General features: G+C 46.2%; 1 protein-coding gene across 4 annotated transcripts in view; it reads left to right on the top strand.

The window, feature by feature from the left end:
* Window positions 1-22,947, top strand: part of LOC142436717 (thyrotropin-releasing hormone-degrading ectoenzyme-like) — a 425,143-nt gene extending 402,196 nt beyond the window's left edge. For 2 of the 4 annotated variants that reach the window (XM_075540194.1, XM_075540196.1), the window contains exon 4: window positions 19,514-19,638. Coding sequence is in view for 1 of the 4 variants with exons in the window: in XM_075540201.1 (XP_075396316.1) it covers window positions 19,514-19,668; window positions 22,453-22,598 (301 nt within the window). In the remaining 3 variants the exon portion in view is untranslated. Of the gene's footprint in view, window positions 1-19,513; window positions 19,669-22,452 lie in introns of those variants that run through there. The other 2 variants (XM_075540201.1, XM_075540200.1) reach the window with 2 other exon arrangements.
* Window positions 22,948-23,532: the final 585 nt, after the last annotated feature.

The raw sequence follows: 23,532 nt of genomic DNA, 5'->3' as shown, positions 1-23,532 counted from the left end.
CTTGTCTCTGGGTTTCTTGACATCACTCCCTTTCCCCGCAACTCCCTCTTTCCCTTGGCCCTCCCGCGAAGCATTGGTCCCCTTTTTCTCTCCTGCAGATTGTTCATCCAGCATCTCTTTTTAGACATACAGTAGAGGTAATAACATGCACAAACACAAGACAGAGCAAAAGCAAGCACCAAAAGAAAGGAAACAGCCAAAATCCAATGACCATCAAAGAAAACACAACTCCTCAAGAAATGAAAGCTCATATTTAGTTCACGGACTGTTTGTTGGCCCTTAGCAGTGTTTTCCAGTCCAGTCTGTGCCAGCACCAAGTCCTGCCCCCAAAGTCCTTTGGCATTCCCTGGGGACCTTGTTGCTCCACTTCCTTGCTCTTCTGCTGCACCCCCTTAGTGCTATGCCTCGGTGTGGCAGGATCCGTTCGCGCACTGTGTCTCCAGTGTTGTCCCTTCTAGGGCTATGGGTCTTTGAGGGACGTCGTGTCTCATCTTGGGCTGGCCATGTGGTCTTCTGTGTGGACTGTCTTCTCTGAGTGGGAACATCATCCTCAAGGCAGGATCCCGGAGAAAACTGAGTGACTTTCTCTCCAGCAGCTTCTAGGTAGGCTGTGCCCAGAGGGGCCCTGAGGGGCCTGTGTAAACCTGAGACTGCTGGAGGTTAGAATAACAGTCCACAGGTGTGTTTTTGCTTGGGGGAAACAGTGGGTGCTGTCAGCAATACTCGGAGAAAAACAATTAAGTTCTGTAAAGCCTTAATTTTGAGGGATTTTCCATCTTTCTGGGTGTCCATCTTTTCAGGATATGCTCAGGGAGGGCTTTTTTTTTTTACCTTATGACTGATGAATCCACGGCCCCCTCCCCACTATTTTAACAGCAGTTGGTGTTGTCAGTATCACATGGTATGGGCCAGTTCACCTAGGTTCTAAGGTGTAAGGTTGGTGCTTCTTTACCCATGTCCAGTTTCCTTGTTGCACGTTGTTGGCTGCCTGTTCCCTTTCCCTTGGTTAGACCCAAAATGAAGGTGTCAGAGCAGATGATTTGTCTCTCACCTGTTGCACAGCCTGCAGGCACTCGATGAGGGAACGATTAGTGACTTCCATTATTTCTACTTCCTTCAATCTTGGGAGGACTTGGGGAAGGTCTGCCAAACATAAATTCAAATGGGGTCATGCTTTTCACATAGGGAGTGCATCGGACTTGAAGTAGGGCAAAAGGTAAAGTAAGGATCAACCCAGTTCTCGCCAGGTCCTAAATGCAACTTAATGAACAATTCCTTTAGGGTTCTGTTTATTTTTTCTACTTGCCCTGAAGAGCTTCCAGTTAATATTTATAAGCATTTCTAAGACTTTAGTAATTTGAACAATAAATGTTGGGCCATTGTTGGACCCCAAGGTGGTGGGAAGGCCAAATCTAGGGACAATTTTAGTTACTAATAATTTACACACAGTGGCAGCAGTTTCCTTCTTTGTTGGGAAGGCTTCCACCCATCCAGAACAGGTGTCTACGAACACCAGCAAATATCGGTAGCCATACTTTCTAAGTTTGATATCCATAAAGTCCACCTCCCAGAAATCTCCAGGACTACTACCTCGAGCTCGTGGTTTGGGTTGCTCCTTTTCTTTCTGGGGTTGTTTACCCGAGCACAGTGCAATCAACGGTGGGTGACATCTGCCACCCAGTGTCCAAGCCTGGGTATGTAAAAGTGCCTGAGAAGCAACTGAGACAGTTTAGAGAGGATCCCAAATGCATACCTTCATGTAGTCCTTGAATCAGATCTCTCCCAGAGCTTCTGGCATGAATCTTCTTCCATCAGGATGGAGCAGCCACCCTGGATGCTCCCAGTCTTTTTGGCAGGCCAGCTCTTGGCTTATCTTTAGATCATTTTCTGAGTATGTAGGTTGTGGCTGTAACACTGGGGATGGCATGGTCACAGCCACTACCTTGGGGATTTGTGGTATAGTCCTGGCATTCGAGATCCACCGGTCCGGGGGACTGGTTAGGAGTGGTTCAACCATAGGTCCCCCTACCACAGCAATATCCTGTCCCAAGGTAAGCTTCCTAGCTTCTATGACTAGGATGGCCGTGGCCATCCTACTTAAGGGAATGTCCAGTGTACTGCAAATGCTCTTTGGCTCTCTACCCAGCATTCCCTGCTCATTCGCAATGAGATTTTTTTGTGCTGATGATGCCTGATCCCTTTGATACCTCGTGATCGCACAGGCTGGTAGGCTTATTCCATGTGGGCTCTGTTGTTTCTGAGCTACATGGCCGCTTGTTTACCATTCAGGCCTTTAAGACCTCAGACGCCATATCTTTTGATAATAGGGCACCATCAGCTTTCTTGACCACATTTGCTTATGCAACCGCTTAGACTTCAGGGAACGTGTCGGGAAGGTGAGCATCATAGAATGCCAATGTAATAGAACAAGGTATTCTTGCAATGAGAGAGTCCTTGAGTGGAGGCCCAAAGGCCATCTGCTACCTTAATAGGACACCTATAAAGATATGGACATAGGTGTATTTCCCCATGCTCACAGATAAATATATTTACATCTGTGCGTGCCTTTCTTTAGACCTCTATAACTGGCCCGTGCTTCCTAGGTCGCTCTGCTATTCCCTTTCATTTCCCTCTTGTGCCCACTGCCATGCTCAGTCTTCATTTGGGTTTCAGTAAATCCTCTTGGTTCCTTCACCCTTGATCACGCCCTACCAGGATTCCTACATCGCCCTCACCACGGATTTGCATCCACTTGTTGTTCCCTTGTCTCTGGGTTTCTTGACATCACTCCCTTTCCCCCCAACTCCCTCTTTCCCGTGGCCCTCCCCCGAAGCGTTGGTCCCCTTTTTCTCTCCTGCAGATTGTGCATCCAGCATCTCTTTTTAGACATATAGTAGAGGTAATAACATGCACAAACACAAGACAGAGCAAAAGCAAGCACCAAAAGAAAGAAAACAGCCAAAATCCAATGACCATCAAAGAAAACACAACTTCTCAAGAAAGGAAAGCTCGTAGTTAGTTCACGGACTGTTTGTTGGCCCTTAGCAGTGTGTTCCAGTCCAGTCTGTGTGGGCACCAAGTCCTGCCCCCAAAGTCCTCCTTTGGTATTCCCTGGGCACCTTGTTGCTCCACCTCCTTGCTCTTCTGCTGCACCCCCTTAGTGCTATGCCTCGGTGTGGCGGGATCCGTTCCTGCATTGTCTCTCCAGTGTTGTCCCTTCTAGGGCTATGGGTCTTTGAGGGACGTCGTGTCTCATCTTGGGCTGGCCATGTGGTCTTCTGTGTGGACTGTCTTCTCTGAGTGGGAACATCATCCTCAAAGCCTGGTGGGCCAGGATGTGTTCCACTCTCCCCTCCTCCCCCTTTGTCTGCTCCGTATTCTCCATCAGATATGTCCCTCTCCCAGAGCTGCAGATTCAGTGCCATCCTATGAAAAAACATATTTAGGCGTGGGAGGGGGGCCTGGTGGGGGAGGATCTGCTCAGATCTTTCGAGGGTCCAGGAGAGGGTGACTGCTCAGCTGGGCACAGGCATATGGGGCTCTGAGCTCTGGCTCCAGACACTGGTTGGGAATGTGGCTTTGTTGTTAACCAGTTGTGTTCCTGTTGGTCAGTACCTGTGTCTTTTTGAGTGAGTTTTCTCATCTGGAAAGTAAAGGTATTCCAGGGTCTAGTGTCCCATGTCACTAAGTGATCGAGAGGGGTTAACCCGAACCTGATTCAAACCATGTGGACATGTCAGGCGCATTCTAGATCTGGGGTGGCGATTCAGAGTCCAGGACAATGATAATGTCCAAGAGGTGATATAGGTGGCTTTGTATTGAAACGGGAAGCCCACTGTGGAGGTTTTGTCCTTCCACTGATGGCCACTTCAACTCCTGCTAAAAGAGTTTCACTGGCTCAACAGCCGAGCCGGGAGCCAGTGCCATGAAAACCATGTGGCTAACTGGGACATAGGGCAGAGAGACATTTTTTACCTTGATGGCTTGGGAAGCCCCCCAATCTCCATGCAAACCTTCTGGTGTGAATACTTTGGAAGCAATCATAGGCTGACAGTAATTCCAATCTTTCCTTTGACCATGTGTCCGTTCTCTTTTTTGAACCTGAGAAGATGGCCCCTGTGTCCTCCAAGATATTTCCTGGCTAGCCCCCAACTTGGACAGTTAGCACGAGAACCTGGGGGCCAGTGAAACAGAGCCCTGAGACATTCCTTCAGCTTCCTCAAGCGTTATTGTCTCTCACTTGGGTTTTTCTAGGCGAGGACGAGGCCCGTCCTCTCTAGTGGAGGTTTGTCCGTCTCTCCTGGAGTTTTCAATGCAATGTTTTTTCCAATGTCTGTCTCTTCTGTAGTAGGCACCTGGATCCTTCCTTCCTCAGGGCTTGGCGGTGCCACAGGTCAGTCTCTCCATGAGTGGGCCATGATCTCTTTTTCTGAGTCTCTGTTGTGTCTCATGGCAATTCCTAGTATTTTAGCTATTTCTTTGTCTCTGTCGTGGTAGGGTCATCCGTGTTGTGATACACCCAATAAGACACTTCTACCAAATCACGATGATTGTTCCCTTCAAATGCTTCCCATTTCTTTTTCATGTCTGAGGCGGGCTGAGTAATAAAGGCAATACTTATTTCCCTCTTGTTTTCGGGGGCCTCTGGGTCATTGGGGGTACAAAGAACGCAGGCTTCCATCAGCCACTCTAAAAAGGCAGGCAGGCAGGCAGACAGACATTCGCTTGTAGGCGCCTGAAAATTCTCACTGACCTTAGATAAATGCATAGGTTTCCTAGTTGTCCCGCGGAGGCCCTGCAAGAGAGACTGGTGATACCTGGCTAAGCCCTCGGGGCCTTACTGGGAGTTTGGGTCCCACATTATTCGTGGAGTGGTAAAAAGAGTTTCTCTCCACTGGGGAGTGCCCGCTGGCTGACCATCAGTTCTATTGACTGCTTTCTGGGCCTCTCTCTGGAAGGGCTCCCCTTCCTCTGCTGTGAACAGCACCTGCAGAAGTGGCTGACACTTGTCTGAGGTGGGCTGCTGCATGTGGAAAAGCTAGTCTAGCAAAGAAATCAGACCTTGTGGTTTCTCAGACAGGGGGGTTTGTTTATTCCAATTATGCAATCCTGGGGAAAAAATTGGGACATAGACCCAAGGAGGGACTCTTGGGGTTTCCCCAGGTGTTTGGGCTGCTTGCCTTAAGCAGAGAATGCTGCTGACCAGTGATCCTTCTTGGGGGGTGGAGAGGACATGCCAGCCCTAGTGCACGTGTTGGGGGGTGACTTTAAAAGAAGTGGTATTTCTCTTCCTTTTGCCCCCATGAACTGATAGGCAGGCAGCGGTCACAATGGGTCTTAAGCCAGCTCTCCCGCTCCTGAGTCGTCCTGCAAAGTGGGATAAAGAGGACGAGGATGGGGAGGGGAGGAGAGGGACGGCCTCCACTTTGGTGGCTTTAGGAATTTGGACCGGTTGTCTTTCCTGGTCATGCCATGTTTCGTGAAATCTTGGAGAAAAGAACCCATTCTGTTGGGGGAGGGAGTAAGTCATTTATATATGCTGGCTTACTAGTGGCCCTATCAAGTCACACATCAATTTTATCTAACCCTAACCCTAACCCTAACCCTAACCCTAACCCTAACCCTAACCCTAACCCTAACCCTAACCCTAACCCTAACCCTAACCCTAACCCTAACCCTAACCCTTACCCTTACCCTTACCCTTACCCTTACCCTTACCCTTACCCTTACCCTTACCCTTCAGAAGACCCCACCAGAAAGCCAGCCTTTGGTGGTGGTGGTGGTGGTGAGCCCTTTTCAGTATATAATGTCTGGCTCTACATTTTGCCAGACCTGTTAGATTGACTAAGTGCCCTTTTGGCATAGTAGTTACAAGTTGAGCTGACATCATAAAGGCCAGTCATTTGATACCACCATCAGCCCTGTGGCAGAAACCTGGTGCTTTCTGCTTCCATGGAGTTAGTCTTGGAGAGTCACAGGGACAGAGCTACCCTGTACCATAGGATCCTGTTCAACAGGGTCCCTCAGTATGAGCTAGTATTGACTTGATGGCCATGAGTTTAGAGGGCAATTTTGGCTTCCTTTTAAAAGGAACCTCATTCAGTGAACTGACTCTTTCTGGTCAATCCTTTCCTCTGACTCTGGTCTGAATGTAGCACCTCACCTGGGGAGTGAAGAGGTCTGAAGCTTGGAGCTGCCTCCCAATGAAAGAAAGTAAACCATGATAGTTCATAAAGGCACTTGTGTAAATTGTAAACCACCAATCTTGGCTTAATTCATTTTTTAATTGGATAGAAATACTCTAATTATGTTGATGACAAATAAACCAAACATATATATGTGGATACACACACACACACACACACACAAATACACACACACAAGACGGATGTTTAGGGGCATCTACCCAGCTCTGTCAGAGAGATTTGTCCCAGGTCTGGGCATAGGAGTCAGTCTTCTTGCATTTCAGTGTCTGGCTCTGTACCTGACCTTAAGCCTCATGACCTTGATCAGATTGCTTAACATCTCTGAGCCCTTTTGGCAACACCGTGTATCAGGGCTGAGAAGGGGCACTGAGTAAGCCCTGACACATGGTGGTGGAGGGACTCAGCCAAAATAAAGCATACAAGGGTAATGACAATGGCATTCTCTCCAGTGTGGGCCTCAGAGCAGCTCTGGTTCTAGAAAATCCCACAGAAATAATTTTACCAACGTGGGCCTTCAGCCCTCACACCAAACTTAACACGTTTCTAATCCACACAATGTTTACAGCTTTGGGTTCTCATCCCTCTCCTTCTTCCAAGAGACCAAGGAGAATGGAGTGTTTGAGCAATATCCAGGCCACATGACCATCTTTCTCAGTTCTTAACTCACCTTTTCCTCTCTCAAGCACAACTTTAATGTTTCCATGAGTGTCCGTGGCTATGATAAAGAATACATGTTATGGGAGGTAATCAGGGCCTGCGTCTTCCATAAACCATTGCCAAAGACTCTTTACAGATAGGTAATGGTAGGCCCATATGTTTTACTTACCTATTGCTGCATAGTGACTTTCAATCCCACTCAGTGTATTATTTGCTCATAATTTTGTAATTTGAGGAAGGTTTGGCTGGGGCAGCACATCTCCACTCCACGTGGCATTGGCCAAACCAGCTCAAGCAGCGAGACCCGGCAAGATGGGTTTGCTTTGGGTCATAGGTCTAGGGCCTGGGTTCTTGCTGTTGCATTGGCTCCCCAATTTCCCTCCATGTGATCGTATCATGTGCTTGCCTTTAGCTTCCTCACAGCAGGGTGATTTTCAAGATAGATTTTTTTGTCAGGATAGTTGGGCTGTAGGCCCAGTGACAAAATCCCTTAAAGGGATTAAATTGAATGCATAATTTAATACGTGACTGCCAAATATCCCCCAGAGCACACAAGTTGAAACCACAAGACTTCTCCCTAAGAGAGGTTCCTTGTAGCTTTTGATTGTCTTCTAAGTCCCTTTTCCTTTTCCACAATAATGTCTGGGTTGCTTTATCAATCATCTTCTTTCTTTTTATGTAGCACTATCTCTGGCTCTTTAGTCCAAGCCAATGCAGTTCCTTCCCAAAGTTACTGGGTTTCCCTTGCACTGGATTACATGATGCATTCAATTTTATGAAAGCCATGTCCCCACATCTCTTTGAAATGGGTCCCTCTCTGTTTTAGGTTGCAATTCAGCCTATTTAGGCTGTAGCACAGCCTTCTGGAGACTCTTAGAAAAACTTTTGTGTACACGAGACTGTCTACAAGGCACTGGATTACATTCTTTTGTGATCTTAGTACAGGGCATGAAAGCTATCTTCTTGATCTGATCCAACGCAGAAGCCCTGCTCATGCCATTCCTATTATGGGACATTATTTTTTGGCAAGAAAGACTTGGGGTTGAAAAATAGGTTTTGTTAGGCAGATAGGCAGGAATGAGATGTCCATTGACGCATGCCCAGGAGAACCAAGCATAGAACAAAAGCCTAGGTTTTCCCGCTGGTGGGTACAGATGGGCGTTAAACCTGGATCAGCCCACCTGGGCCAGGTGATTGCAATTCAGCCAATGGGATCGATCTGGGGTCATTCACCATGCCTCCCCCCGGGAATCCTTGAAAAGGCAGGAGCGAGGGGGAGAAAGGAAAAACTGGGGACAGGAACTGGGGAGAGAACTTGAGAAAGAACATGAGACAGGTCTTTTTTTGGAGGAAAACTTAGGAGAGAGATCTTTGCATGACCTCGAGCAGTCTCTGTCAGGCTGCATGGTGGGGAGCAATCCTAGGGGTGGCGCGTACAACCTGAAACTTCTTTTAACTTTCATTAAACTCACTTGGATCACGAGCCAGGCTTTGGCGTGAATTCTTTCTCATGCAGAGCCAAGAACTGAGATGTAACTCTAGCCCGGAGAGAGATCTTACAGTTCATATTTAAGTCCAGCAAGTCCCTGCTCCTTCATAGTTCATATTTTCTGCTAAAAAAAGCACACAACTAAACCCCAAACAGAAGTAACTTCTTTAGCTTTTCTTTACCCTTCTGTAGGTTATAATTATTTGTCTGTTGCCTCCATTGTTAATGACGCTGAGAGTTCAGATTCTAGATAAAGCAGAAGAATGTCACTGCCACCCAAAATAGTTGCTCTTAGTGTTAGTTGGTGCCCAATCAATCCCTGCCCATCCACTCACTTGCTGCCATTGAGTCAATTCTGACTCATGGCAGCAGAGTATACTTGCCCTGGTAGGTTTCTGAGACTATACATCTGTACAGTAGAAAGCTTCAGCTTTCTCTCTCAGAGCAGCTGGTAGTATTGAACTGCTGACCTTATGGCTAGCAGGACAATATGTTACCAGGGATCCTTTTCAAGACTGTGCCCTTTCAGAAACAGATCACCAGGCCTGCTTTCCTAGGAACCTGTGGGTGGGTTTGAAGCATCAACCTTTTGGTTAATATGCAAGTGCTTAACAAATGGGCTTTATCGTGGTTTGGAAAACCTAAGTCACTGGTCTTTTGCCTAAAGAGTCACTTTCAATGGCCCTGGCTTGTTTCATGGGAAGGGCCAGTTCAGGGGCTCCCGGACAGATGGTGGGGTAGGATCCTTATTTAGTAGGGCCATATTGGGTGGGGCAGCAGGGAAGTGTGTGTGTGCTGTATGCGTGTGTAATCTGCATCTTTAACAAATGCCCCCCCCCCACTCAAATGAGAAACACTGGCACCAATTGTCCCCTGCCTCTCTTGCTGCTGCCTTTTTTGGGATTTTTCTGGCTTTTAGCAGCCCTGGAGGCCCCTCCTATCTAGGCAGGAAAAGGAGCCAATAAATAAGTTCACACTAAGGTGTTAGAGAGTGATAACAGCTAATCCCTTCCAAGGGCAATTGCTCTCAGAAAGAAAGAAAAAAAAGAGAGAGAGAGAGAGAGCTCAGGGGGTTGGGGGGAGCAATTTAACTCCAATGAAGAGTGTCTCCTGGAAGAGTCCTACACTTTGTCGCTGCAATGGGAGTCATATATGAACATGTGTGTGTGTGAAACCCCTCGCATCAGTCTCTTCTGCTTTTGTGTAAATTGGACTTTAAACACATTCTCTAGGAAGTATTTGAATGCCTCTGTTTATGGAAGCTTCTTGACAGAAGGGGGATTTTTGTCTTTTTTGTTCAGTGAGAGAGCCCCAAGGTCTGGCATTTAATAAGTAAGTAGCAAGCTGGTTGAATGAATGAGTGAATGAGTGAGTGAGGTAAAGAAGCCTTCAGCAGCCTTCCAGGTCGAGACTGGCCCCCTCAGAAGCCTGGCTCTTGTCTAAAGTGAGGTACACCTCTCCCCCTTCCCATTTCATGCTTCCCCGTGGTCTGCCTGGGATTGAGCTGAAAAATGATTTTTCATGCATGTCATCCTAATTATATCATTATCCCTCACAGCAAAGCTCTCTGACCACCCTGAAGACCTGTATTTAATGTGAGGAAAGGTGATTTAATGGAGTGGAGAGCGCAGCATAAAACAGACAACCCTTTCAGAATAGCAGAACAGGCTGTCCCTCCAAGGGGAAAGGGACAAAAAGGGAAAAGAAAAATGGCGAGGGAGGGGGGGCAACTCTCACTCTCCTAATAGGCTGAAATAAGAAGTCATTTTTGTCAACTTCATCAGAAGACAAACCTGAAAGGGGCCCCTTGCCCTCCCCGCCAGCGCATAACTGACTTACCATGCATTTTACCGTGGAGCTGATTATGCGCTGAGTTGTGGCAGACGGGGAGAGTTTATTGACATATGGTCTCCCTTCACACCTTTTGTTACAGCCAGACATCAGGGACTGAGCTGCAGGATATTAAAGGATTTGGAAGCGTTATCAAGGAATGGTACATATTTATCAAAACCAGGGTGATATTACAAAGCTGGGTTGCTGCTACACCTGGGTGTGTTATGTGATTAAAAATAATGACAATGCATCCTCTTGATGGATTTTGCACCTGGGAGAATACTGAGCAGGTCTGCTGGACCACCCTTGGTCAAGAATTCACAGCTAACAACCCCTTTGGTCTCAGAAGAAAATTGTGGCTGCTAGCTCACACTTGGAATCCAGGTAGGGCAATGTTTAAGCACTTCACTGTTAACCGAAAGAGCAACACTTGGAATTCACCAGCTATCCCGAGTGAGAAAGATGTGACCATGTGCTGCCACAAAGATTACAGCCTTGGAAACCTTCCGGGAGGTTCTTTCCTGGCCTACAGTGTTGCTCGAGTCAGAATTGACTTGACTTCCATGGCATTGAGCTGTTTTGAGTTTTGAATGGCTGAATTGGAGACTTCAGGATTGCAGGAAGATTTGAGAACAGCCTGAAATATGCAGGCGACCAGCCTTGCTTGCTGCAAGGGAAGAGGAGTTGAAGCACTTACTGATGAAGTTCAAAGATGATAGTCTTCAGTATGGATTACAACTAGAGGTTAAAAGAACAAGAATCCTCACCACTGAACCAATAAGCAACATGATAAACAGAGAAAAGATTTAAATGATGAAGCATTTCATCTTACTTGGACCCATCCACAACCAACGCTCATAGAAATATCTGTAAAAAAATCACTGGATAAATTGCTTTCAGTGAATTTGCTGCAAAAGGCCTTTTAAACATTTTTTTTGAACCAAGGTGACTTTGTCACCTTAAAAACTCAGGAGTATCCTATCCCAAGGCATGATTATTTTCATGTGGAAGCTGGAAAATGCATAAGGAAGTCCCATGAGAAGAATTGATGCATTTGAAATATGGTCCTGGTGAGGAATATTGAATACACCAAGGAACTTCTAGGAGAACAAACAAATCCATGTTGAAAGAACTACAGCCAGATTGATTCTTAGAAGCGAGGATGGTGACATTTGGCTTCATGTACTTTGGGTGTTATCAGGAGGGACCAGTCCCTGGAGTTGGACAGCATGCTTGGTCAAGACAAAAGGAGGACAAACCTCCACAAGATGAGTTGACACAGTGGCTCAAATGTAGGAATGGCTGTGAGAAATGCGCAGGGCAGCGTGTTGTTTTGTTCTGCTGTACATAGAGTGGCCATGAATTGGAACCAAATTGACAGCACCTGGTTACGCAATGGACTAATGGCAAGATCAACCATTCAAAACCACCAGCCACTCCTCAAGAGAAAGATGAGGCTTTTTTACTCCTGTAAAGAGTCACAGTGTCAGAAAGTCACAGGGGGAATTCTACCCTGTCATATAGGGTCACTGTGAATCGGCATTGACTCTACGGACGTGAACGGCAACAACAACAACAACAACAAACGCACTAATGGTGGCTGGGTACATGTGCAGACACCCATCCACTCGCACTGGAGCTAAGTTAGTGGTTTCAGCAGGAAGCTTACCTCGGTGGTTTCCAGAACTCCCCTGGGCTGAACCAATTTACTCCAGGTCTTTCAAATATTCCTGGTACCCCGGGCATCTCTCATTTCCCAGAGTTGGTTGCATGACTTAAGGCCTGATGATCATGGGGCCACATGAAGGACGCCTATGTGCTCCAACCACTGCCTTCCTAGAGAGTGCTGTGGACAATTGCCTTCAAGTCAGCCAGCTGACTCATGCGGACTCCATGCGCTACAGAACTCAATGCCCACTGGTCCTACCCCATTCCTTCAATGGGTTGTAGATTTGACCCCTTGTCAGCTGGGGGGTTTTCAGTGGCTGATGGCTTGAAGGAGTTCACCAGGCCTTTCCTCCTAGTCTGTCTGTAGGCAGAAAACATCGCTAAAATCTGTTCAGCATCATAGCAATATGCCAGCCTCCACTAGCAGTTAGGTGGTAGCTGTAACAGGAGGCGCACTGGCCAAGAATCAAACCCAAATTTCCTGCATGGCTAGTGAGAATTCTGCCATGGAACCACCATTTCCTCTCTCCTGGTTTCTAGTGTTTATGTATATAAGATTTCAGTACCTTCTAACAAGCAGTAAGTAAGACTGCACCACGGGTCACCTCTATTTAGCTCTCCCCCAAATTTTTCCACATGAATTATAAAGTGTGTGACAGTTGTAATATGTTTCTCTTTTTAAAAATTGCTGGGTGAACTTAAAACAGCACAAGGAAGTGCCAGCAGAGCAAAATGATACCCACCTGCTTATTTATCTTAAGAGAAGAAAAGTCGTGAATGCATTCACTCAGGTGAAAATATCATTCATGGAAAGAAGTGCCTAATGGTCACCAGGACCCATGGTTAATCCAGGCGTGGTCATCTGATTCCAATCGATCAGACCTAGCTATAAATCACTTATATGTCTGGGTAATTAAAAGCAAATATAAATTTTCAAAAAAAATAAGGTTGCATGGGATAGAAAGAGAATACATAACAACATCAGACATAAATATGCCTCAAGACAAACTCATTGTGCACATCCAGAATACATAATGGCTCTTGCTAAGATGCGTTTCCCACTAGACCCTACCCCAAGCCAGTAAAAGCCAGAAACTCTACAGGAAACTGTGGATTGTACTACTCTGAAATGGGAGCTGTGTCTCTAGACCGAATTTGGGGCTGTTCGTGCTGAGGACTCACCAATACCTGCTGCAGTGACAACAGTCCAGGTGAGAATAAGGAAATCTGGATGACAGCCAGGATATAGGAGCACTGAGACCTCAAATTGCTTCTAGGCGAGCATGGCCTAATGGGCTTCCATTTCTGCACCTCTGGCAGGAGGAGTTTGTTCTGGAAAGTAATGGTTTCTAAGGAAGTATTTCTTAAACTTTCACATGCATGCACTTACCCAGGTTCCTGGAAATCGGGCTGGGGGGCAGATTCTGATTTTGTGGGTTCAGGGTGGGGTCTAGGATCCAGCAGTTCTAGAGGCCCTGGTACTCTTGGGCTGTTAACCACAAGGAGAGTAGTCCTAAACCACCAGCCACTCCTTGGGAGAAATATGAGGCTGTAGACTCCGGGCAAGAGTGACAGTCTGGGAAACCCACAAGGGCAGTTCTGCCCTGTCCTGTAGGGTCTATATGAGTCAGCATCAACTCGATGGCATTAGCATGGGAGAAGCTAATGCTGATGTTGCTGTTTCCTTGACCTATCATACTTTGAGTGGCAAAGTCCCAAGGGCCTTCCCGGATGTGATGGCCAAAAACAGTACTGTTCACCCTTGGTCATACTTTGGAATCCCTTAGGAGCTTTCAAGCCTCCCATTGGCCTGGCCCCATCCCAGACCAATGAAGCAAGGCTTAGTGGAAGCAGGATTCAGGTCACGGTCAGTGAGAAAGCCCCCTTGGCAATGCCAACGTACAGCCAGTGCAGAGTCGAACTGGTCGACGACTCCACATGGTTCCATATACTTTGGTGAAGCCAGCTGTTTGGGCAAGGTTTTCAGAGTTACCACCCATGTAGACTTGTTGGTGATAGTGCATTAAATAGAGCACATGCAGTGCATTGCATGAGTGGCCTATGTCATGCAACCACATCAGGGGGATGTTGAGCCAATTTCTCTGGGAAACCAAGGGTGTTGGCTCCATCCTGAACGTTGGCAGGGTAATGGACTGACACAGAGGAAACTCATTCTCTTTGTGGCGGTGCACTAATGGGTTCTTCACAGAAGGCCAAGTCCATGGCTTCGGATGCAGATGCTCACAGGGCTGAGGGAGCAGGTCAAATCCTAAGTCCGAGGTGGGTGTTTGCATATTTACATGCCCTCACTGCCATCAAGTCCATTCCAACTCACAGGCCCATGGGACTGAGTAAAATGGCCCCCGTGGGTTTCTGAGACTGTGATTCTTTAGAGGAGTAGAAAATCTCCTCTTTCTCCAGAGGAGCGGTTGGTCATTCAAACTGCTGACCTTGAGATTAACAGTCCAACTCCTGACCACTCTTGCCGCCGTCAGAATTCTATTTATATACACAAGTATATATATATATATATATATATATATATATATATATATATATATATATATATATATATATATATATATATATATATATATATATCCTTTCCCAAAAGAACTCCACATTTTCAAATCATTCTTGACACTCATGGCCTTTTTTCCTTTATAGCCATGCCTTTGGTTGAAACACAGATATAAGAGAAATATTTATCTACTTATAGGAGTACAAAAGGAGCTTTGGTGGCATAGTGTTTGCATGTTGGGCTGCTAACACCAAAGTCAGCACTTTGAAACCACCAGCCACTCCGTGGGAAGAAGAGTCTGTCTACTCCTATAAAGAGTTACAGTCTCAGAAACTCACAGGGACAGATCTACTCTGCCTCACAGGGTCACTATGAGTCAGCATCACCTCCCTGGCAGTGAGGTAGATTTTGGTTTCATAGAGATACAAGTCAGTCCTGAGCTGCTAAAGACAAGGTTGGCAGTTTGAACCCACCAGCTGCAGAGAAAGAGGAGGCTTTCTATTCCCATAAGGAGCTACAGTTTCTGAAATACCCACAGGGGAAATTTTAACCTCTCCTGTAGGATCAATATGAGTCAGAATCGACTTATCGGTGGTGAGCAAGTGGAGGGGACCCTAAACAGGTTCCGGTGGACCTTAAGAGTTCTACTCATTGTGCATGCTCTGTAAAATGTAAACCAAGATTTTACTTTTGCAAACATTATTTTTTCTAAACACGTCTAACTGTGAAACTATACTCGCATGCGGGTCTTTGAACCTGGTCAGTGGTCTGGGGAAGTGAAGGGCCCTGACATCCTTTGTTGTTGTTAGTGCTGTCCAGTCATTCTGACATCACAGGGACCTTCTTTGAAACACAAGGCAGCACTGCCCGGTCCTTTGCCAGCCTCAGGAGTAGTATGTTGGAGCCCATGGTTTCAGCTACCGTGTCCTCCAGTTCACCAAGGAGTTTCCTCTTTGTGCTGCTTACTAAACCCGTTTCTGAGGAGTCCATTCAAACTCACGGTGACGCCGTGTGGGTCAGCACCACGGGACCCCACAGAGCTTTCAAAGGCTGGTCGTTCAGAAGTCAATCAGCAGGCCTTTCTCCTGAGGGGCCTTGGATTTGAACCGCAAACCTTTTAATCAGCAGTGGTTGAGCGCGCTAACTGTTCACATTACCCGGGGACACCCAACCCTTCTTACCCTCATCGCTTCATAGGTGATCCATCTCCAATCCAAGAGGGCAGAGAAGATAGATAATACAGCCTGAGCTGCATATGTCAGGTCCAAACTTTTCAGTGTCATGGAACAAATAGCCAAAAACCTTGATGAAATGGCTGGGAAACCTCAGTCCAAATCATTACAAAGAAATGAGTAGCGGTGCACTCTTGGGAACTTGTGCTGTGACAGCAGCCACCAGGAAGACCCGGGTAGTCCAGAGCCTTGCCATCCTAAATATGGTCACAGACTAGCAACATCAGGAGCTTGTTAGAAGTGCAAATTCTCAAGCCCTACACAAGGTCCACTGAACCAGCGTGTGCAATTTACCAAGACCACCAATGGATCGGGGTACCTGTGAAAACCAAACCAAACCCATACTCACTGCTGTCCAGTCGAGTCAGACTCAGAGCAGCCCTATGGGCCAGGGTAGAGCTACCACTGTGCATTCCCAAGACTGTAATTCTTTAAAGGAGCAGACAGCTTGTTGTTCTCCTTCAGAATGCCTGCTAATTTAGAACTGCTAGTTTGGTGGTTAGCAGCCCACTGCCTAACCGCTAGGCCACCAGGGCTCCTTTTGTGCTTGTGAGAGGTCAAGCAAATACCATTAGTAACTAGAGAAGAACCTGGAAGAAGAAGAGCAGGGTCGGAACTGTGAGTCAATTTGGTCATTAGCACATTTCTGTGTTCACTTATTCTGTTCCTTCCCTTGTATATTCAGTCAACAATTCTTCTTTGAACATCACCTCTGAGCCAGGATCTGTGATATGCTAATTAAGTTGGTTTCTGAAAGGGGTCTGCCTAAGTGACTCCTGCTTCCTGGCTTTTCCTGCTTCCAGATCCCCTCTCTTTACTTCCTTCCACATTAGAAGCACATCCTTACATGTGCAGCTGATCCCTAGTTCAGGACCGGAAGTTACGTGTTGGCATGCATGCTCATAGCTCACTCAGTGGGAGTGCAAAAAGTCAATTCCTTCAAGAGCCTAGCACAGTCTGTAAGGTTGGGATGGTGTTAAAAGTGGTGGGTTTGGTGTTAGTTCCCGTTGAGCCCATTCTGCACAGGATGCCTTCATGTGACAGAGTAGAAATGTCCCTATTGGGTTTCCTAGTCTGTCATCGTTACCAAAGGAGCCCCGGGGGGTACTTTAAGGGAAGTGTTGGACTGTCAACTGCAAAGTCAGGGGTTCACACCTACCAGCTGCTCCGCAGGAGACAGATGAGGCCCTCTGCTCCCATGAAGATTTACAGCCTCAGAATCCCATGATTGGGTCGCTATGAGCCAGGGTTGGTTCCATGACAGACCCAAAGCCCACTTTCTATCGAGTTGATTCCAACTCATGGTGATCTTATATACTGTTGTTGCTGTCGGGTGCCATTGAGTGGTTTCTGATCCAAAGTGACCCTATGCACAACAGAACCAAACACTTCCAGGTCCTGCACCATCATCACATTTGTTCTCTGCCTGAGTCCATTGATGCAGCCACGGTGTCAATCCAGCTCATTGAGGGCCTTCCTCTTTTGTGCTGCCCCTCCACTTTACCAAGCAGGATGTCCTTCTCCAGACAATATGTCCAACATATTTGGGAGGCAAAATCTTGCCATATATGCTGTCAAGGGCACTCTGGCCTGACTTCTTCCAAGTCAGATTAGGTTGTTCGTTTAGTAGTCCATGGCAGGGTAGAATTTTCCCTATAGGTTTCTGAGATATTATGTCTCTATAGGAATAGATAGCTTCATCTTTCTCCCACAGTGAAGCTGGTGGGTTAGAACTGTTGACTTTGCATTTAGTAGCTCTGTGAGTAGCCCGCTATGTCACCAGAGGTCCTTTGCGTTTGATGGCAGTGGGGTGGAATGTTTACAATGGCAAGACCTTTTTCTCATGTGTTGCTACTGACCGCGGTCTAAAGCCCAAGTGCTTAGCCATTGGGCCACCAGGATTCTTCGTGGTAAGGATGTGTTCCTGCCAAAGTTCATGAACACTACAAAGCAGTGGGGTTTTGGAACTGCTAGGTAGTTTACCTTAGGGACTGAGGCATCCATTACGCATGGTCAGCAGTCTGAGCCTTTGTCCCATGAACGAGTGGTACACTGCGCATGCTCAAAGGCTCAGGTTCCCAGCCAGGAAGGGGAGGTACACCTGGCTGTGTTCTGCACCTGAATTGGCCCAACAAGGCCAGGTGAATTCAGTTCAGCCAATGAGTTCAACCAGGGTCACCAGCACGCCCCACCTCTGGGAGTGATTTAAAAGGCAGGAGCACAGATCAAACCTCGTGACTTTCAGGAAAGCTTCTAAGGAGATGCACATTTCTGAAGAGCCCTGCAGGTGCCTTTATAATCCTGAAACTTCTTCTAATTCTCATAAAACTCACTTGGATCACAAACTAGGCTTGGAGGTGAATGCTTTCTCGTGTGTAGCCAATGAGCAAGGTATATCTCTATCCTGAGAGATCTCACAGAACCATTGATTGCCCTGGCATGTTTTGGAGTCCTGATGGTGTCATGGTTATGCTTTGTGCAACAGTTTAAAACCACTAGCCACTCCACAAGGGAGAGATGGGGCTTTCTATTCCTATAAAGAGATACATCCTCAGTAACTCACAGGGGAATTCTACCCTGTCCTATAGGGTTGTTATGAGTCAGCATTGACTCAATGGCAGTGAGTGAGTGCCCTGGCAAGTAAGCCTTGGGCATCTACATTGACTCTCAGTTTCTGGTTAGCTTTTCACCACTTCACCCCATGAACTTGAACTGCAGTGGATGAGGGTTGGGAGCTCTGGCTCTGGGGCTGCTTGCTTGAATTTTCACATCATGGCCCTGCCCGTGATGGGACCTTTGACAGTTGGGCAAATGAGCTCAAGCCCGAGTTTCCTTTTCTGCAGCATAGGCTGAGGAAGGAGATGTCTTCTTTCTTGTGTGCTAACTGACTTTTACCAGTTAGTATGAATTAGATCTTTCCACGAGGAAGATCAGGGAGAAGGGGGAAGGATGAAGCAACTTGGATAGAGGTGAAGGCAGCGTGAGGGGTCAGAGAGAGATGAAAGGACCACCATGTCACCTTTGACTACTCTTAGTGAGGCTGGCTTGGAGTGCAGGAAACGGGGAGAGTGAGGACACGGGCTAAAGGCAGTGCTCATTCATTACTTCCGGGCAGAGTTCAGCCTTTGGCATGTTTGTTGGATGCTGGCGCTGTTTTCATCCAATGAAACTTCAAACTTCTGTCCTCTCATTAACCCTTTGTATCTCCTTTGTTCATGATTTAGAACTTCTATTCTCGGGTTCTCATTAGAGCCCCAGGAAATCAGAAGTCACAAGTCACTTCTGTTTACAGAGAGGCCCCCAGCATGCAAAGGCAGGAGGGTGTGTTAACAGCACACAAGTCCAGTGGCTGGTCACGCCCATGCAGTACATTCTCCATCCCTTAGCTCAACAAAAGGAAAATCACCAAAGAAAAAAAAATTTCTTTTCATGGATATTTACTTTTTCAGTTCCCTCCCCCACCCATAATCTGTGTGAATTACAATAGAACACGCACACACACACATACACAAAATTTTCTGCCAGAATGTGTTACTCCAGTACATTCTACTCTCCTCCCTCACTGCCGCCTACCCTTTTTTCTCCTATCTACTCTCTTCCCATGACACCCAATGGACAGGTAGGGGAATTCAAATTAGACCACAGTCTCAAACGTAGTTTAAAGCTCACTCACGCACTGCTATTGTGCCAGTTCTGACTCATAGTTACAGGATACAACTGTCCTTGTGGATTTCTGAAACAACAATTCTTTGTGGGAGTTGAAAGCTGCCCTTCCTACAGGAATGCAGCAGGTGCGTTTGAACTGCCAACCCTGCAGTTAACAGGCCAATGTGAAGGGATTTTGCCACTTTGCCACCAAGGATCCTAGCATGAGGAGAACATTTATTAAATCTTCCATGGTACACAGGCAAGGGGGAGACCTGAACTACAGCTCTCGGGATTCTTGGTGCCTCGCTGTGGACAGTTCCAGCCGCATCGGATCCAGGCTTCCCAAGATTTGCAGAGCCACCAGCATAGTCTTTGCTCCTCTCCAGGATTCACAATTGCTTCCTGGTTGCTCAGGTATGTAGGAGTTTAGAGGTTCTCTAATGCAATCATCCCATTTTGCAAAGAAGATGCTGATGCCCAGACCGGGGAGAAGATTATCTGAGGCCACTGAGAAGGACACCATCACCTCAAGTCCTTCTGAACCCCCACAAGTTTCTGCCAACAGCACTGAGCTCTGGGTTACCTACTCAGTCTTTTGAAGCCTTAGCCAGCTGATGCAGCTGCCAGTTGGATTGATCAGGGTATGTGACCCAGAGCTCCTTAGAACGCGCCCCCCCTAAATGCAAATTTACTGCCATAGAGTTGATACTGACTCATAATGACCCTATAAGACAGGGTAGAACTTCCCCTGTAGGTTTCTGAGAGTAACTTTCAGCCTTTCTCCTGAGAAGTGGCTGGTTGTGTGGTGGTTTAGATCTTGCAGTTAGCAGCCTTTTAGCATGAGAGGTAGGGTCACATTTCTGTTCTGATTATGCTCCATTTTCTGAGATGCCAGTGCCGAGGCTCCCACCCTGCAGGTAGCAGTGAGATTTTTCTCACTAAACTGCGCTGGATGGGAAACTTGGGGCAAGTAGTGCATCACAGCCAAGGAAGATCTCATTGATAGTGCAGTACTTGAATAAGGCAGGAAGACACAGGAGTGGCCATGTGGCGGTGGGGAAAGTGTTCCAGGTAGGAGACAGTCAGTGCAAAAGGCCTTGTGATTGGGTTCTCCAAGCTTCTTCCTGGAACAGCAAGGAGACCAATGTGAGTGGGGCATGACACTCTGTGTAGTGAGGAAAGATGATCACTGTGTGGGCCTCCTGTATGATTGAGAAGCCAAGGGGAATTTTTAAACCCTAAGCCAGATCAATGCTCAAGGAAGCATCAGCCAAGACATCAAATGACACGTTGCATTGGCTAAATGTGCTACACCAGATCTTTTAAAAAGACTGAAGATCAAGGATGTTACTTTGAGGACACTGCCTGATCTTGTGCCAAATCTCGCCTTGGTTGTTAGGTTGGAGTCCATTGTTGCAGCCATGGTGTCAGCCCATCTCCTTGATGGTCAGTCTCTTTTCTTGTGGACCTTCAGTTTTACCAAGCATGATGTCCCTTTCCATGGACTGGTCTTTCCTGATAAAATGTAGTAGCTACCAGGTTGGATGTCATGCCTTTAGAACAGTGGTTCTCAACCTTCCTAATGTTGTGACACTTTCATATAGTTCCTCATATGTGGTGCTCCCCCCAACTATAAAATTATTTTTGTTGCTACTTCATAACTATAATATTGCTACTGTGATGAATCGGATGACCCCTGTGAAAGCATTGTTCGACCCCCCTCGCCATGGGGGTCGCGACCCACAGGTTGAGAATCACTGCTCTGGAACATTTTCATCATAGAAGAGAGTTCGGTTGCACAGCTCTGAGTTAGAGGGTGAGACGCGTTATTTGACATTCATTTGCTGATGTGTTTGCGAACCCAGTGGAAACACCCGGGAATGAGCATCTTCTTTAGCCATATTCCTGGATCATTCAAATGCCATCTCCCCTGTGAATGCCTCACTCCATCCTTGGCTTTCCATACTTGGCATATGAAAATGGGATAATATTTCAATACTTAGCATTATATATAACCCAGTATTTGGTAGTCTGCCTCAAACAGATGCGAGTCTCTCTCTTTTTCTACTAATATTTAATTTTGATATGTGAAAACATACAAAGCAAAATCTGTTCCATTTCAACCCTTTCTGGACACAATGTTCATTGACATTGGTCACACTCTTCATATTGAATTAACATTCTTGTTCTTTCTATTCTAGGTGTTTCTTTTTACTTAATCTCTCTGCCACAACCCTCTCACATATATTTTGACTTATCTGTAGCCCATTTAGTTTTGTGCTGATTTTTTAAAGACTGCAATACTCAAGGATGCAATCCTTTAAGAGCTAAATTGTTATTTAGTTTAAAGATGACTTCAGGGGACAGTTTCAATTCAAGGTTTGAAGAGTAACTCAGGGTCATAGTCTCTGGGACTCTTCCAGTTAAGTAAGTCTAGATAATTAAAGAATTTTAAATTATGTTCCACAAGGTTCTCCCTTTCTACCAGCATCCTTAGGAATCATGGTGCTATGGTGCCTGCTAACCTCAAAGTCAATAGTTGAAACCACCAGCCACTCTGCAGGGGAAAGAAAAGGCTTTCTGTTTCCTTAAAGAATAGCAAGCGAGGAAACCACAGGGGTGTTCTATGCTGAGTCAAAATTGACTCCATGGCAGTGAGTTTATGTTGTTATCGAAAAAAGAACACATTTTAATGGGGGCTCTGACAGATAATATAACAATCCATAAATCAATTAGATCAAGCGAGTTTGTACATATGCTGCCACCATCATTTTCTAAACACTATCATTCTACTTGACCCCTTTGATATCAGCTCCTGTTTTTTCCCTCTCTCCTCAACCCTCACACCCGTACTAAATTATATATAAATTAATATCTTTATACACACTGTCTTCTGTGTCCCTCTACCCATATTAATGTTATTCGGCCCCTAGGCTGTGTGTGTGTGTGTTCTAAATCCATCATTGTTATAAGTTCCCTTTTCCTCCCCTTCCCTACACAGCCACCCTGTGCCCTCATGGTATCTGAGTCAGTTAGAGTTGACCAGAGAAGCACATTCATAAACACTCATGTGTCCTAAAAAAGCTTTATATAGAAGAATAATTGTATATTAAGAAAACATCCCAGCCCAGTCCAGACCACGTCCATAAGTACGAAATTAACCCATATATCCAATAACAGTGTGTAAATTTTTTTCAGACTTATGCAACACATGCAATGACACCAAGTGCTGGAAGATCACAGGGCAGTCGGTGGAATGTCTTATGGACCCAGTGGAGGTGGAAAGTGGCATGGCTCTCCACATGACTCCTCCCCGTTCAAGGCTCTCGCTGCCGTCAATGTAGATCCATGTATCTTGTCAGCAGGAATATCAAGTCATGGGTGTCTCTCGCCCCCAGGAAAGAATACATAAGTTGCCAGAATCCTCAAGAGAAGGCCATGCCCACATTGAGACCTCACTGGCTATGGCCTGAGTGACAGTCTGGACTCCACCCCTATGCAAGATGATGGGAGATTAAAAAGCTACCACTGTATCGCTACTCCCATTGCTGTTCCTGAGGATTTTATCTGTCCTGGATTCCGTGCGTGGTTGCTATATTTTTTTAATGATTTTTCTTTCAGCATCTATCTGTGGTGTCCCTGATCTGAATGCCCTGATGCAGTATCTGTGAGTCTCCTGTGAGCAGGGACTGTGTTCTCTACATCTGGGTCTTCTTAAAGCTTTGCAAAATGTTGTCATTTGAATAACACTCAATAAATATTTATTGAAGGAATGGCATTGCAGGTGACAGTAAGTACCTATTCTCCCATCAGTTTTATGGTTTGCAGTCTTTTTCCTCTCAGACATATAGCTGAATCATTACAATGTGAGGGTCTGAGCCTGGTTATATTATTGGGACATGTAGTCAAAAGACAAAACATGTTTGCCTAAAGCACCTTTTGAGTATGATGTTTCAATAAAATGAATTGGACAGATACTGGCAGCAGACATGTTTCAGCCGCTCACAAGGTATGTGGCTTTGGGTAGTGTACCCTAAGCTCTGAATTCAAGGTAAGTAGTTTCAATGGTCAATTGCATGTGAGAGCTGGACAGTGAGTAAGGAAAACTGAAGAAAAATCAATGCATGTGAATGATGTGCAAACAATACCGAAAGTCGTCTGGGCTGTCAGAAGAACAAGCAAATCCCTCTTGGAGAAAGCACGGCCAGAATGCCCCTTAGAAGTGAGGATGGCAAGTCTTCATCTCACATCCATTGGACATGCTATCAGGAGAGACTG

This window comes from Tenrec ecaudatus, unplaced genomic scaffold (assembly GCF_050624435.1).
Source record: "Tenrec ecaudatus isolate mTenEca1 unplaced genomic scaffold, mTenEca1.hap1 Scaffold_548, whole genome shotgun sequence".
In the NCBI taxonomy this organism is placed as follows: Eukaryota; Metazoa; Chordata; class Mammalia; order Afrosoricida; family Tenrecidae; genus Tenrec; species Tenrec ecaudatus.
This window is presented reverse-complemented; position numbering and strand designations above follow the sequence as displayed.